The sequence below is a fragment of the Herpailurus yagouaroundi genome, unplaced genomic scaffold, assembly GCF_014898765.1.
Source record: "Herpailurus yagouaroundi ecotype Mexico unplaced genomic scaffold, PumYag 191, whole genome shotgun sequence".
In the NCBI taxonomy this organism is placed as follows: Eukaryota; Metazoa; Chordata; class Mammalia; order Carnivora; family Felidae; genus Herpailurus; species Herpailurus yagouaroundi.
This window is the reverse complement of record NW_024412422.1, coordinates 15012568-15025901: the sequence shown is the minus strand read 5'-3', so window position 1 is coordinate 15025901 and position 13334 is coordinate 15012568. Positions and strand designations below refer to the sequence as shown.

Sequence of the window (13334 nt, the reverse complement as noted above, 5' to 3'; positions counted from 1 at the left end):
AAAATAACAACAAAACACTGTGTAGGCCAGGCAACTCGCATTTGCTCTTTTTTTGAAATTAAGTTTTTAATTGTAGCGCCAGAGTCGATAGTGTGCGGCGTTGGGTTAGTTTCAGGTGTGCGATACAGCGATTCAACTCTTTTATACGTCACTCGGTGCCCATCGCGATAAGCACCCTCTTAATCGTATTTGCTCTCAATCTGCCCTCAGCCTCGAGCGTCAGACCTCTGGATTCGAGAATGGTCAGGCCGCGTCGTAAGGGACTGTGTGACTTGGGACAGGCCAGACCAGGCAAGCCCGGGGCCCTGGGGAGCCCGGGAGTGTTTTCCAGCAGAGGAGAAACGTCTGTTTCCTCTTTTTGTCTGTGTTGTCTTGGAACAGCCGTAGCGTCTGCGCCACTTCTGTGGTGAGGTTTGGCTTCTGCTCAAGCTGATGCCTCGGGCTGGGGCTCCCAGGATGGAGGAAGGGTGCCTCTGCGCTCTGCCTCTTGCAAATGGGCGGAAGGAAGCAGGATAGGAGGCCCCTGTCTCCTGGGAGATGGGACGCGTCTCGGTGGCTCTCCCCTCCCTCTGGTCACTGGGGCTGCTAGGGTGCCAGTGTGGCCCGGGCCCTCCCGGGGACAGAGATTTATATGCCGATCCTGGAAGGACTTCTGTGCCAGGCACACCAGCCCTGTTCATAAATATGGAATAAATGGGTCAAACCCGAGCATTGGCTTTGGGGCTGTAAGTCTTTTCTTTGCCCTGTGACAGTGACATAAATGGCAGACGCGGTTCCCTCGGCCCCTCTCGTTAATCTGAGATGCAGTTACTGGTGGGGCCCGGGCCCCCCTGTTTCTCCTCGGTTTTATAAGACCCGTGATCCTGCCGATAAATCTGCCACTGGGGAGGCGGGGTCCCCGCAGCCCGGCCTGGAGTAGGCGAGGGCACGTCTGCGTGGGACGGGTGCAGGCGGCGGTGGCCTCCCGTGGGCTGATGGTGGGACGAAGGGAACGGACGGGAGGGAAGAGGGGCTGCCGGAGGCTGATCGTGCAGGGTGACCAACCGCGGGCTGGGGAGCAGAAGGCGCCCAGATGACCCCCTGCCGCCCCATCCTTGTGTCGGAGCGGCATCCAGCCCGCCCCTGGGCCACGGGTCCCACCCTGCAGCCCCTTCCCTTTGCCCACACTTCTGTCTCCCAACCCTCCTGTCCGCCTCGGAGACGGCCCCCCTCGCCTCCCTGGGCAGCCACAGGAGGACAGACATCAGGTCCTTCCAGCAGATGAAACATAGACGCCTCTGGGACGGGGCCACGGCGGCCAGGAGGTGGTGCCTCCCCTGTCCCGGCTTCTTCCTCAGGCGGATGGGGCCCGAGCCATGGGGGGTGTACTTATTTCTTGAGGGGAGCGAGTCAGGCCTGCCCCACCTTGCTGGGTCCCTTCAGTTTCGGACGGAGACTTAGGTGGTCTCAGCCTTGTCAGGGAGAGGCCGGGGGGAGTTGGTGAGACACGGGAGCCCTGTCAGAATCCGCAGGCACCGACCGGCCTTGTGGCGTGATGGGGCCAGCGCCGTGGCTGACCGCTCGGGGCTGATGACGGAGAGGCCGGGGTCTGTGCGGAGGGCGGGACGCGTTCCCACCCCGGGCCCCACGGGGGGCGCCCCCCACTCGATGATCCCCGGTTTACAGGTGAGGAGGTCAGACCTGGCACCGTCAGCCACGGGAGCCCGAGGGGTCCTATCTGTCACGTTGTGGCCGTGTGGCTGGGTCCGTGGAAGCCGTGCCTCACCGACCGCATCGCCCGTGGGGGCTGTGCGTGTAGGCTGTGCTGGGTCCGGGCAGCAGGTGGACCGCCCCCCCCCCCCCCCCCCCCCCCGAGCCCGCCTGGGTCTCCCTCTCCACTCGTGGGGCAGCTGCTCCTGGAAGCTCTTCCCGTCTCTCTCGACTCTCTGCTCCCTGGACCGCGAGTGTCTCTGGGAGACCTAGAGGGCTGTTTTCTCCCTGGTCTGTCTCTCCCTCTCTTACCCTTTTGCAGTCTGCCTTAGCACCCCCAGACCCCCACGCGTCCCCTCCCTCTTCTGGGTGACCAGTGACCGCAGAGGCCGCGGCGCCTATCTGTGGCTTCCATGGCTGGGGGCCACGCGGTGGCTAAGGATGGCCACGAGGGGCCTCTCAGCTTTCCAGCCCAACAGATGCCCCGTGGTGGGCCCTCCCCACCTGGTGTCAGATGCACAATATTATGTTCATCCAAGGGCATCTATTGAGTGCCTACTGCATGCCAGGGCTAAAAGCTTTACTTTCAGAGCAATAGCAGACTGTGACCTTTCAGGAAGCTGGAGGGAAGGCGTCCACCGGGCATGGCTGTCTTGACAGCTCGCGGACGGTGCCGATGAAAGGCCGTGAAGTGGGCGCGAGGCGGTGCTTCAGGGTGTCGGCGAGCGGGCTTGGTGGTCCTTCTCCAGGCCTGGTGGCCGGTGCCTTTCCCGAGTTGGCTGGCGCACAGCCCGGGCCCAGAGACGGGGGGATGCTCCTGATGTCTTTGCCGGAGCCCCCCTCCTTGCCGTTCCTGCGTCGGTGGGACTGAAATGGGTTCCCGGCGCAAATCCCGGCATCTGGGGACGAGAGCTCGAGTCTGCGGCGCTGACGGCAGGAAGTTATTCTCCCCAGAACGCAGTGGACACCGCCCTCTGCTCCAAACTGACTGCAGTAGTCACGTTCACTCCGCGCCAGGCTGTCCCCTCAGCGGGCCCCTGCGGGGGTCCCGGGCTGAATCACGAACCCGAGACGGAGCTGGCGTCCAGCTGAGGGTCTCCTCCGCGGGGCCGGGGAGCCTGCATCTCTGCCACGGACCCGGCAACGCTGGCTGCCGGTCTGGGGCCACTCGGAGCTTCAGCCTGGGTGGGGGGGGACGTTGACTGGGGAGGGCCCCCCCGGAGGGGGTGGGGAGGGAGCAGTGTGGCAGAAGGGGAAACTGAGGCACGGCACGGGCTCACCAGCAGTGTAGATTGACCACGAGGAGAGGGGCTGGGGGAGAGGCAATGGGATGACGCCGTGGATGAGTTGAGTTGAAATGGCCTTTCCCGGGTGGTCTGAGGTGGGCTGACAGGGCCAGGTCTTGGTCCCCGGGCCACGGACAGCTGAGCGGGGGCAGCAGGCCCCTTCTGGGGAAGGGGACCTGGCCGGTCCATGCGACGGACGAATCCTGCGTCTTTTCCTATTTGCAAACGACATCTCACGGCAGCCGTGACCTTCTCGAATGCGTAACCGCAGCGCGTAGAGCGAGATGTCACTGCATCCACCCAGGTGACTCCCCGCCCTGTCACACCCTCATTACACGCCCTGAGCCAAGCCGTTTGTTCATCGTTTTGATGGTTGTGTTTTGAAAGCTTGGATGGTTACAAAAGTAGAACGTACAACTCTTTGATGGAAAGCGTCGCCCGTCAGTGCGTCGTCCTGAGAGAGGCGAGGCGCACGGGGGCCCCGGTGCTTGGCCCTGGAGGCAAGGGATGTGTGCTGGCCACGTGGAGCATGTTTGCGTTTAACAGAGGGTGCCATCCACCTTCCAGAAGCTTCTCCATATTCTGACAGAGGGAGAGGCGGGCCCAGCGGCCCCTCACGCCCACCCCCACTGGTCCCCTCGCGCCTGAGCTTTGGCAGGTGAGAGCTGAGCCCCCGGGTGCTGGCCCCAGGCCCCTGGGACCTCGCCGTGAGTGGCGGGTGGGCTGTAGGCTGGGCCGAAGAAACAGCATCCTCTCTGCGAGCTGAGTCACCGGCCAAGGCGGGTGACGGTGCGGTGGTTTATGGTTCGTGATTCATGGACGGAGGGACCACATTCTGCCAGCTAATTGCAGAACCAGAGTCCAGGAATGCTGTGGTTGGTCAGTAGTCGGCTCCAGCGTCGGGGAGCTGGGAGTGTGAGGCCCGGCCTGCCGCAGCCCTGACCCAGGGACCCCTGTGGCCCTCCAGGTGATGGGGGGGCCCGTGCTACCGAGGGGCATGTCCCCGAGGGTGAGTGCTCCCCTGGGCCGCTGAGGCCCAGCCTCCTGGCCTGTCCCCGGGGCGTCTGAGAGGGGATGTGCTGGGGGCCCCACCTCCTCTCCTGCTCCCCGGCCTGCACATCCTTGTCCTCGTGGCTCCTCTCTGTGGCTCAGTCCAGCTCCACCTCCGACCGGGTGCTCAGCCCAGGCTCCTGTGTTTTCTGGGTTGATCTCCGTCTCTTACCGCCTTTTCTGCCTCTGTGTCCTTTTTCCCTGATTCTTTTCCCTACGTGTGAGTCTCTGTGTGTCCGTTTCCCTCTGTGTTTGTCTCCCTCCCCCTCTGCCCCCACACCCATACCCCTCTGTCTCCCATCTCTCACCTTCCTCCCCTGTCTTTTCTCCCCCCGAGCCTCCTCTCCCAGCTCCTTGTCAGGGAGCACGTGACCTTGTTCAGGTTGCTGGGACACTCCTGAGGCTCCTTTGCCTGGGCAGCTCTCACAGAGGACAGTGTGACCCGGAAGGCTGTTCCCAGGCAGGCCCAGCCAAGTGTGGTCCACATGGGGAGGGGCAGCTGCTGTTCAGCCCGTGCTGGTTCCCAGGGCCTGGTTATGTCTCTCCCCCCCCTCCCCCCCCACCTTGGGCTGATGAAATCGTTGACCGCCGTCCCCGCTCTAGTGAGGTCTGGCAGGGACATGTGGCAGGCCAGATATGGCCACATCGCCTCCAGGTTGGGCCGCGTTTCTCCCGGGCCACAGGGTAAGCGTGAGTGTGCCAGACTGCTGCCCGGAGCCCAGATGGGCCTCCGGCCTGGGGGTCTGTCTGGCTTTCCTGGACGGCCCAGGCCCGCGGGAGGTATGCTTCCGCCCTGCTGGGGGCCAGACCGTGTCCGGATCTAGGGCTCCAGGGAGCAGATGTCCCTGATTCCTGCCCGAGATGGGGGAGGCCAGTGGGGAGGCCCCTCCAGGCCCACAGTCCCCGGACACATTCCAGGAGCCGCCGTTCTCAGGAGAGCCCGTACCCCAGGGAGCCAGCAAGCCGGCTCATTTCGGGAGAGCACAGGCATGGCCTTCTCACGGGCCGTCATGTGGTGGCAGGGGAGACCTGGCTCCCCGCCGGCCCCGTCCGAGGCAGACCGCATCAAAGGCATAGAAGGACACGGAGGGCAGGAGCCCGTCCAGAAGATGTGAGCGCGGATCATTTGGACTCCAGGGGGTGAGAGGCTGGGGACCGACGCACCCCACATCCGGGCGTCTCAAGCTGGGCCGCCAAGAGCCAGAACATAGTTACCAGAAGAGCAGCATTTGTGCGGGTCGGTGCCTGCGTGGGCCACGGCAGGGGGGCCGTGGTGGGCCTGACCGCTCGGGGAGCATCCTGGGTGGATGGTGGCCGTGTTGGAGACCTTGTCGTCGTGTCTTCACACAGTCACCGTTCTAGCTGATTCCACAGCGAGCAAGACAGACCAGGTCCCCAGAGCTGACACGCCCATGTGGGAGGTGGATGGTGCACAGTGAATTAGCGTGATCCTGTGAGGTGGCGGGAAGGGCCGCAAAACGTGAGCCAGAGTCAGGAGGCAAGTGACGCGGGGGAGGGCAGCTTTTAGGGAGCAGGCCTCGAGGGCCTGGCTGAAGAAGTGTCATTTGGGCTCAGGCCTGAGTGATGAGAAGGAACCGGCCAGGCAGAGTTGGAGGGAGACTCCCGGGCAGCAGGCACGGCGAGTGCAAAGGCCCTGAGGTGGGAATAAATGTGGCGTCTTCCAGGAGGCAAGGGGGAGCAACCGCGAGGGAAGTGGGTGAGGCGGGTAGGGGTGGGCAGGGGCTAGATCACGAGGCCTTCTGCTGTGTCAGACCGCTGATTTTATTCCCGGTGGCGGGACAGGCTCCGACCGGCGGCTTAAAACGGAGCTTTGGCCGCCAGAGCCTCCCCTGCAGGCAGGACAGGAACAGACGTCACGGGTGCGTGTGTGAAACTCAGGCTTTGCTGGCACGTGTGTCTGCAGGGGATGCTGGTGTGTGTTTAGCAACCCGCCTTCGGGGGGGCGAGGCCCCGATCTGCAGCACGTGCCGGTGGCTGTGGTTAAGACCCTCCCGCCGTGCCCCGATCTCAGCTACCAGCGTGACGTCACGGGAGGTGGGAGCGGGAGGGACACACACAGCGCCGTATCCCGCTCCACTTCCGCTGTGTGGGTGCGGTTGACGGCAATGTCCTCGAGAGCACAGATGACAGACAAACGTAGCTGAATGATTGGGAAGCGAGGCACTCGGAGTACTTGTTACCTTTGTTTTTGTTACGATTTCTTTAACCGTAAGGTCACGTATTTCAGTTTTTAATAACGGCTGTGTCTAACAGCAGCTCGCCTGCAAAAACCCTGCAAGTTGAGGTCTGTTCTCGCGAGCTGGTCCGAGCCAGCTCCCGCACGCCTCTGTCCGTGTGGAGACGCCCCGCACGGACTAACCCCACCTGCATTTCCCAGGAGGGACAGACGGACGGGCTGGATGAGGAGGGTAGGGGGCCGAGTGTCGGCGGGGAGGCGGGGCGTGGGGGGGTTGCTGCTGGGACCAGCAACCTGCATTGTGTCTTGCCTCCCGACGCCCGACCCCGACCGCAGTTCTCCCCCAGCCTCGGCCTCCGGGACCCCCTTCCCTGCTGCCCAGAGGTGGCAGGTGTCACGAGGACAGAGCCCCTCTCTGGGTTTGCTCTCCCGAGGCGCCCGGTGACACGTCCGTAGAATGAGTGGATGAGACCGTGCTGCCTCTGGTGTCGCTGGGTGTGGGGTCTCGGGAAGCTGTCCCGGCACGTTTTTGGGGACCTATCCTCCGAGGATCGAATGCGTCCGCGCCTACCTGGGTTGTCGGCACTTCTTCCCGCTAGGCAGGATCGGCGGGAACCGACTGCCGTGCCTCCCTCGATCGGCCACCGCGCCGCCCTCAGCACCAGGCGGAACGCGGCCTTCCCTGCCCGCCCCTCCCCCACTGCCACCAGGGCGCCACCCGCCTGCCTGCGCGTGGGTGTCGAAGCCGGCCCGGCCCTGCCGCCAGGCGCCGTGTGTCACTTGGTGAGCACGGTGGGGGCGTTTTCACGTCGCCGTGCCTTTGCCCACGCAGGCCCCCTCCCTGCGGTGTCCCCTCTCGTCCTTGTCAACCAAAAGCCTTCGGGGACCCAGCTCACAGGCCTCCTTCCTCGTCCCCATGGACCAGGAAGAACTGCCATCACGTCTGCGGCCTGCTGAGCCTTTTCAGGTTTTCTCAGCACTGAGCCGCCGGCCGCCCTGGTGGGCGTTCCTTGTCTGTCACCTGAGGCGCCAGCTCCGGAAGGTTGGGGCCCGCGGTTCTGGTGGCGTGGAGTCCCCCTGGTGGGGCGTGGGCTGTGGGGGCACAGTCTGGCTTGAAAGGGGGGAGCCTGAGCACACCCGCCCCTGGGATCCTGCTGGGAAATGCCGCGTGACCTTGGGCGAGCTCCTTGACTTCCTGCGTCCTCGTGTTCTCATCTCTAAAACAGAGGTGATGCCAGCGTCGCCGGGGGGATTCGGTTAAGTATACCAGGTTCGAGACTGGGAGAAGAAGGCTTGGTCCCACATTTGCCGTGCGCGGTCAGGAATTGTCGGTGTTGCGTGCCGTTTTCCGTGCGGCCCTGGCCTGGGGCCTTGGCACAGCGCGGGCTCAGCTTGCCTGTCCTGCCCTCCGGAAGCAGGGGTCCCTCGGGCACTTGAACCGATGACCCCGGCTAACCGCAGATCCGGTCAGGGTTTCCGCAAAGCTGCGCTGTGGTTTGGGGGGGGGGGGGCGGTTGCTCCCGACCCAGCGCTGGGCACGAAGCCCGTTGTGAGCCTGACCGCTGACGCGTCTCAGGCGCAACGGTAGGCCCTCGTCAGGAGCTCCAGAGTCGCTCGAGATGGCGAAGTCTGGCTTCCAGGTCCGCAGGCGTCACCGGCTGCCAGAGGCAAAGGTCCTGGGTGCGTTTTGTGAAACAAGGATCCTCGAGAGCCTCGCTCCTCGGCGTGACCCAGGAACCAGCAGCGTCAGCCTCCCCAGGAAGACGCCTCGAAGTGCACAGGCCCGGGCCCACCCCAGACCCACGGAATCTGCATTTTCTCACCACGCCCAGCTGACTCGTGTGGGGGTCTAGATTGGGCAGCACTGGTCTGGGAGCAGGGCTGGGCAAATTATGGCCCCCTCAGGCCAGGTCTGGCCCCTGCCTATTTTGTAAATCAAGTTGTATTGGCACGTGACCGTGCCCACGTGTCTACCTCTTGGCTGCTCTCAGGTGCCAAACCGTGTTGGTGTGAGCAGTTGTGACACAAGCCAGTGGACCTGTGGCTGTACGGAAAGAGTGTGCTGCCTCCTTGTCTAAAACGCCAGTCCTCAAGCCGGGATGCCCATTGGGAAGACCTGGGAATTCAAATACGCCGAGGCCTGGGTCTCACCCCAAGATTCTGATACCACTGGTGCAGGCGTGTCTTGGGGTTCGGGACTCCCCAGAGCGCCCTCGGGGGCGTGCGTGTGCGGCCATCAGACAGTGAGATCCTTGGGAAGCAGGGCCCTGGAAGGTGTTCATCCTCACTGTGTCAGCGGTCCTCATGGTTGCTGCCCTAGACCGTCAGACGCTTCCAGATTTTGAGAGACTGAGCTGGCTGTGGTGAGGGGGGCGGTGCTGTGAGTTGGGGCCCCCGTCTTGCCCCATAGATCTGGAGTGAATGGAGCACCCCTAAATCAGCCGTTGACCTCGGTGCAACAGGAGGTCAGGCAGATGGTCGTTATTGTGCCGATGGGTCTCTCCCACTGGGAAACACGTTTGAGGCCAGGACCAGGGCTCCGCTCCCAAGGGAGACGGCAGTCGGGTCACGAGACGCCGGGAGCCCACGGGGGGCTGTATGCCGTGACTCCAGAGCAGCCTCGAAGGTGCTGAACTAGTGGGTGTAGCCACACGCCCCCTCGTCCCTCACCCCTGTCCTCGGGGCTTGATAAACCGTCGGGGTGTGGCTGGCGTTGGGACTGCAGACCTAGGTGGGAAGTGGTGGGAGTAATGGCCGGGCTGCAGTGTCTGTTGGGACTTCGAGCCTCCCCGCAAGGGGGCACGGGCGCGGGAGCCTGCAGAGGGGTGGGCGGCACGCCCGGGGGGGGGGGGGGGGGGGGCGGCGGGGGCGGGAGGGGGGCTGGGCACGGCCAGGGTTAAGTCGGGCCTCGGTTGGAATCCTGGCACTGCTGTTGACCAGGTTTGTCGCTCGGCCACCCTGTGCCTCAGTTTCCTCTTCTGTAAAGCGGGAGAGGCAAGGGGCCGGTAAAGGAGACGGTCGAGGTCCGTGGGGCACTTTGGGCCGTTCTGGGGATTCGTGCTGCGATGCGGACGATCGTTCAGGGGTGGGGGCGGTTTGGGGCCGGCCCAGGCTCAGGTGGGGGCTCGAGGAGTCTTGATGGGGGACGGGCTGGGCCAGGCGGCAAGGGGCAGGGGTGCCCAAAGACCGCCCCACCCCCAACCGAGGCCCCCGATTCTGGTCGGAGGGTGGAGTAGGGGGAGACTCTGAGCAGGGCTTTGGGGACGGCGGGACTGTGCCTGCTGCCCCTGGACCATCCGCTTTCCTCCCTCGGAGCCCGTGAGGCTTTGCCTCTGCTCCTAGTTTCCTGCTGTGCGGGAGGGGAATGGTGGTCGCCGCTCTTTCTGTCGGAGGTTGGTTCGGGGCATCAGGCGGGTTGGTGCCTACGAGGTGCTTGGTGCGGGGCCAGGGACAGAACCCTGGGTCACCCCTCGTGTCTGTTTTCATCTTGGCCGCCACCGGGACTCGGGAGGGCCGGGAGCTGGTGAGTGGGGGGTGCAGAGCTCCGTGTTGGGCAGTAAGCCCTTGGGAAATGCTGGCATCTTCCCAGTGGGGCTTCTCCAGGGCTCTGAGGCAGGGGGTGGGGTGCGGGCAGGAAAGCGCTTAGCTCAGTGCGGGCGCAGGTGCAGAACCCCCCCCCCCCCCCCCCGGGCCTCAGCCCTTGTTAATCAGGACGCATGGGTGCAGGGCTGGGCCTCTATGGGTGGGGAGCCGCACCTCCTGGCCATGCTGGGCTGGACGGTGGCCTGCTTTGCAGCCCAGAGATGAGATCTCACGGGGCTTTGAGGCCCCACCAGCCCAGACCCAGGGGATGACGACAGGTGCTTCCTGGTGGGTGGCCCGGAGTTGAGCCCTTGTGGCCACTGGGAGGGACGGAAGAAAAGGTTTGGGGTGAGGCCGCTGTCCGGGCAGGAGTCTGGGTAGAGAAGCGGCCGAAGGCGGCGTTGGGAATGCCAAGCTACTTGCGGTTGGAAAGCCCCTGTCCTGCCCAGCCCCCGGCATCAGGTTCCCAGGTTGCAGAAGTCAGACAAGCCTACAGGACACCCCTCCCCAATCAGCCACGCCATCTCTGGCCCCGGAGCCTGCTCCCTGGTCCCCGCTCGCCCCCTCTGCCCTCCTCAGGCGAGTGCACAGAGGGCACCCGTCTCGGAACAAAGCGGAAAACCTCTCTGTTCCTGCCGCCACCTGCTGGGACGGCTCCGAAGGAGGCTTTGCCTTTCGGGTGTGAGAGGTGACCACGGCTCACAGGCTGTGGTAAGTGCGTGCTTTGGTGTCTCAGGGGCGTTGGTGGTGGTGAGGGACAGGCTGGTGAAGGGACCCAGGCCAGCCGCCGGGAACTGGCAGCGATGCGGTCGGGGCGGAGAGGCTGCTCTGAGCCCCCCTCGCCTCCTCTTGCAGAGCAGAGGGGGTTCTTGGAGCAGCTTGTTCCTGGGGTGACCCCTGGCACGGCTTTGGAGAGCCCGGGGTTCCGCGCTCTGGGCCCCTGTGGCACAGAACGCCCCCAGCTGTGGTCCGCCGCCTCGTAAACGATAGCCGCGCAAGAGGGTCCGTCCGGGGAGGGGGTCGCAGGCCGAGGCAGCCTCGTGCGTTGGAGGGCCGTGTGTTCCTGACGCGGAGGAAGGGTGCAGGGAGGGAGGGACGGAGGGAAACCCCGCCTGCCCCCGCCTTCTCCACCTGCTGGGGTTTCTCTCTCCTTGGGTGACCGTACCCCTGCCCCACACCGAAAGGCTTTTCGACGGGTTTGTTTTTGTCTCCCTTGGCTCACTGGGATGGAAAGGTGGCCCGGTCTGGCAGTTGCCCGCAGGGAGAACTTTGGGGTGGCCTCAGCGTGTGCTTTATTTATTTTTTTTAATTTTTAAGTAGTTTTTGTAATGTTTCCTTAGTTTTGAGAGAGAGAGAGAGAGAGAGAGAGAGACCGAGTGAGAGCAGGGGAGACACAGAATCCCAAGCAGCCTCCGGGCTCTGAGCCGGCCGCTCATAGCCTGACGTGGGGCTCGAACCCACAAACCGTGAGATCATGACCTGAGCTGAAGTCGGACGCTTAACCGACTGAGCCACCCGGGCGCCCCGAAGCAGCGGGTGCTTTGAAAGAAACCCAGCAGGGCAGGAGGAAGTCGGGCAGCCTCCCGGGAAGGAGCCGGCCGCCCTCACTTCCTCCCCCGTCCTGCTGAGGGCAGGCCCCGCGGCCCGGTGCGAGGGGGCAGCAGAGGAAACAGGCCTGGGAGGAGGTGAAAGAGCCTCGCCCTGGACGCGAGCGGAGCAAGCCTGCGGCAGGCGGCGGACCCTCGACACGGCGGCACGCACCTGCACGTGGGCCGGGCCCCGGGCTCCCCATTTTACGGGTGTGGCGATGGGCTGCGAGGTGGCCCGAGCTTCGTCAGGCACGCGTCCCCAGGTTCTCCGGTGCTCGCCCCGCTCTGGCCTAATAAGCCTGACCGGCAGCCCTCCCCGTGCCGGTGGTGGCTTCGGCCCTCCCTTGAACAGCCGTGCCAGACCCCACTCGTGGCGGGGATCTCTTGTTCCGGCCTCCCGGGCCCCCCGGCCGGGGTGGGCCTGCGGAACAGCCGAGCACAGAGAGGTTAAGGTCCTCATCCAGGGTCACACGGCCCGCGAGTGGAGGAGTCAGGAGGAGTCCTGGAGGCGTCCGGGCTTCCGATGTCTGCGCCTGGCCCTGGGGCTCCTGCCCCCCTGGACCCCCGTGGGCCGCGGTGCCCCTGGCTGTGGCGTCTGCGGCTGACCGCGTCCCGTTCCCGCTCTGCGGGCGCACTCAGCCCAGGCGCAAAGGCTCACCTGCCCCGCCGTTTTCCTCCCCCCCCCGGCCTCCCCCGGGGCCCCCGCAGCAGCAGCAGCAGCACCAGCAGCAGCAGCAGCAGCAGCAAATGCCCCGGAGCAACCAGGAGGAGAAGGATGAGAAGGAGAGGGACAAGGAGGCTGAGAAGGAGGAGGAGAAGCCCGACGTGGAGAACGACAAGGAGGAGCTGACCAAGTAAGGCCGCCCCGTCGCCCTGCGTGGCCTGGCCCCCTCCCCTGGGTGGCGGGGAGGTGGCCTGGACTCAGCTCGAGACGGGGGTTGGGGGGGGGGGGCCCTCTCCGTAGAAGCACCTGAGGCGAGCCATTCGGCAGCTGCGGATTGCCTGCCGGGAAGGGAGGCATTTTCCGCTCCGTCTGAACCTGACAGCCCCCCTTCCGGAAGCCTGCTCTTCCCCCCCCCCGCCGCCCGCCCTTGCCTCCTCCAACCCTCTGGAGACCTCTGAGACTGATAGCTCATTTGAGCTCTACTCCTGAGCTAATAAATCCAGGCAATGACTTGGGAGCTCTTGGCCTCCTCATCTTCTCCCCCTCCTCCGCCGAGTCTCCTGAGACGCCAGGCGGGGGAAGGGGGACGATCAGAGGAGCTGGCGGGAGGACTAGGTATGCAGGCGGGCCCTGCCCTCACCTTTAGAATTATCGCCGTCAGCGTGAGTTCTTGCAGATCAAGGCGCAGCCTCCCGTGCCTGCCAGGGGCGGGTGCCGAGCACAGCCAGCCGGAGATTCGCTCCAGAAAGGGGGGCGGGCACGGCTTTGTGCCAGGTACCTGGCATGGGCTCAGGCATGTGGCTTCGGGGAACATCTGGCTTCGTTGCCCTCTGTGTCCCAGACGTGCAGGGGGGGCCTTCAGGAAGACGAATGGGAGGTGGGGTGTAAATCTGAGCATCCCGCGGCGGCTTCGGAGAAAGCCCCGGCCCCGGGTCCCGAGGTCACCCGCACACGCCCCCGCGCCTGGCCCGGCCTGCAGAAGCCCGGCAGGAGCCTTCCCTCTTGGGTATTCTGCGAGGCCCAGCGACCCGTCCCGGTACCGCGAGCAAGCCGAGCTGCTGCGGGCCTCGAGCCCCGCCGAGGGCGTCTCTGCTTCGGGGCGGTCGAGCGGCCTCGTGGGTGGGACCTGGCCGCCCCCCACGCGGCTGAGCCGGCGGGCCTGCAGGCAGACGGCAGCGCGTCCGTCTGTGTGGCACGTGAGCTGGTCTGGCAGGCGGACGGCGGCGCGTGCCCGCGGGGGGGGGGGGGGGGGGGGGGGGGGGGGGGGGGGGGGGGGG

At 65.1% G+C, this 13334-nt stretch overlaps 1 protein-coding gene across 26 annotated transcripts in view; it reads left to right on the top strand.

The window, feature by feature from the left end:
• The window catches only part of NCOR2 (nuclear receptor corepressor 2), a 183238-nt gene that overhangs the window by 101644 nt on the left and 68260 nt on the right, over positions 1-13334 (top strand). For 22 of the 26 annotated variants that reach the window (XM_040444070.1, XM_040444080.1, XM_040444069.1 and 19 more), the window contains one exon: positions 12102-12247. In XM_040444070.1, the coding sequence (XP_040300004.1) occupies positions 12102-12247 (146 nt within the window). Of the gene's footprint in view, positions 1-3957; positions 3985-12101; positions 12248-13334 lie in introns of those variants that run through there. The other 4 variants (XM_040444091.1, XM_040444076.1, XM_040444074.1 and 1 more) reach the window with 4 other exon arrangements.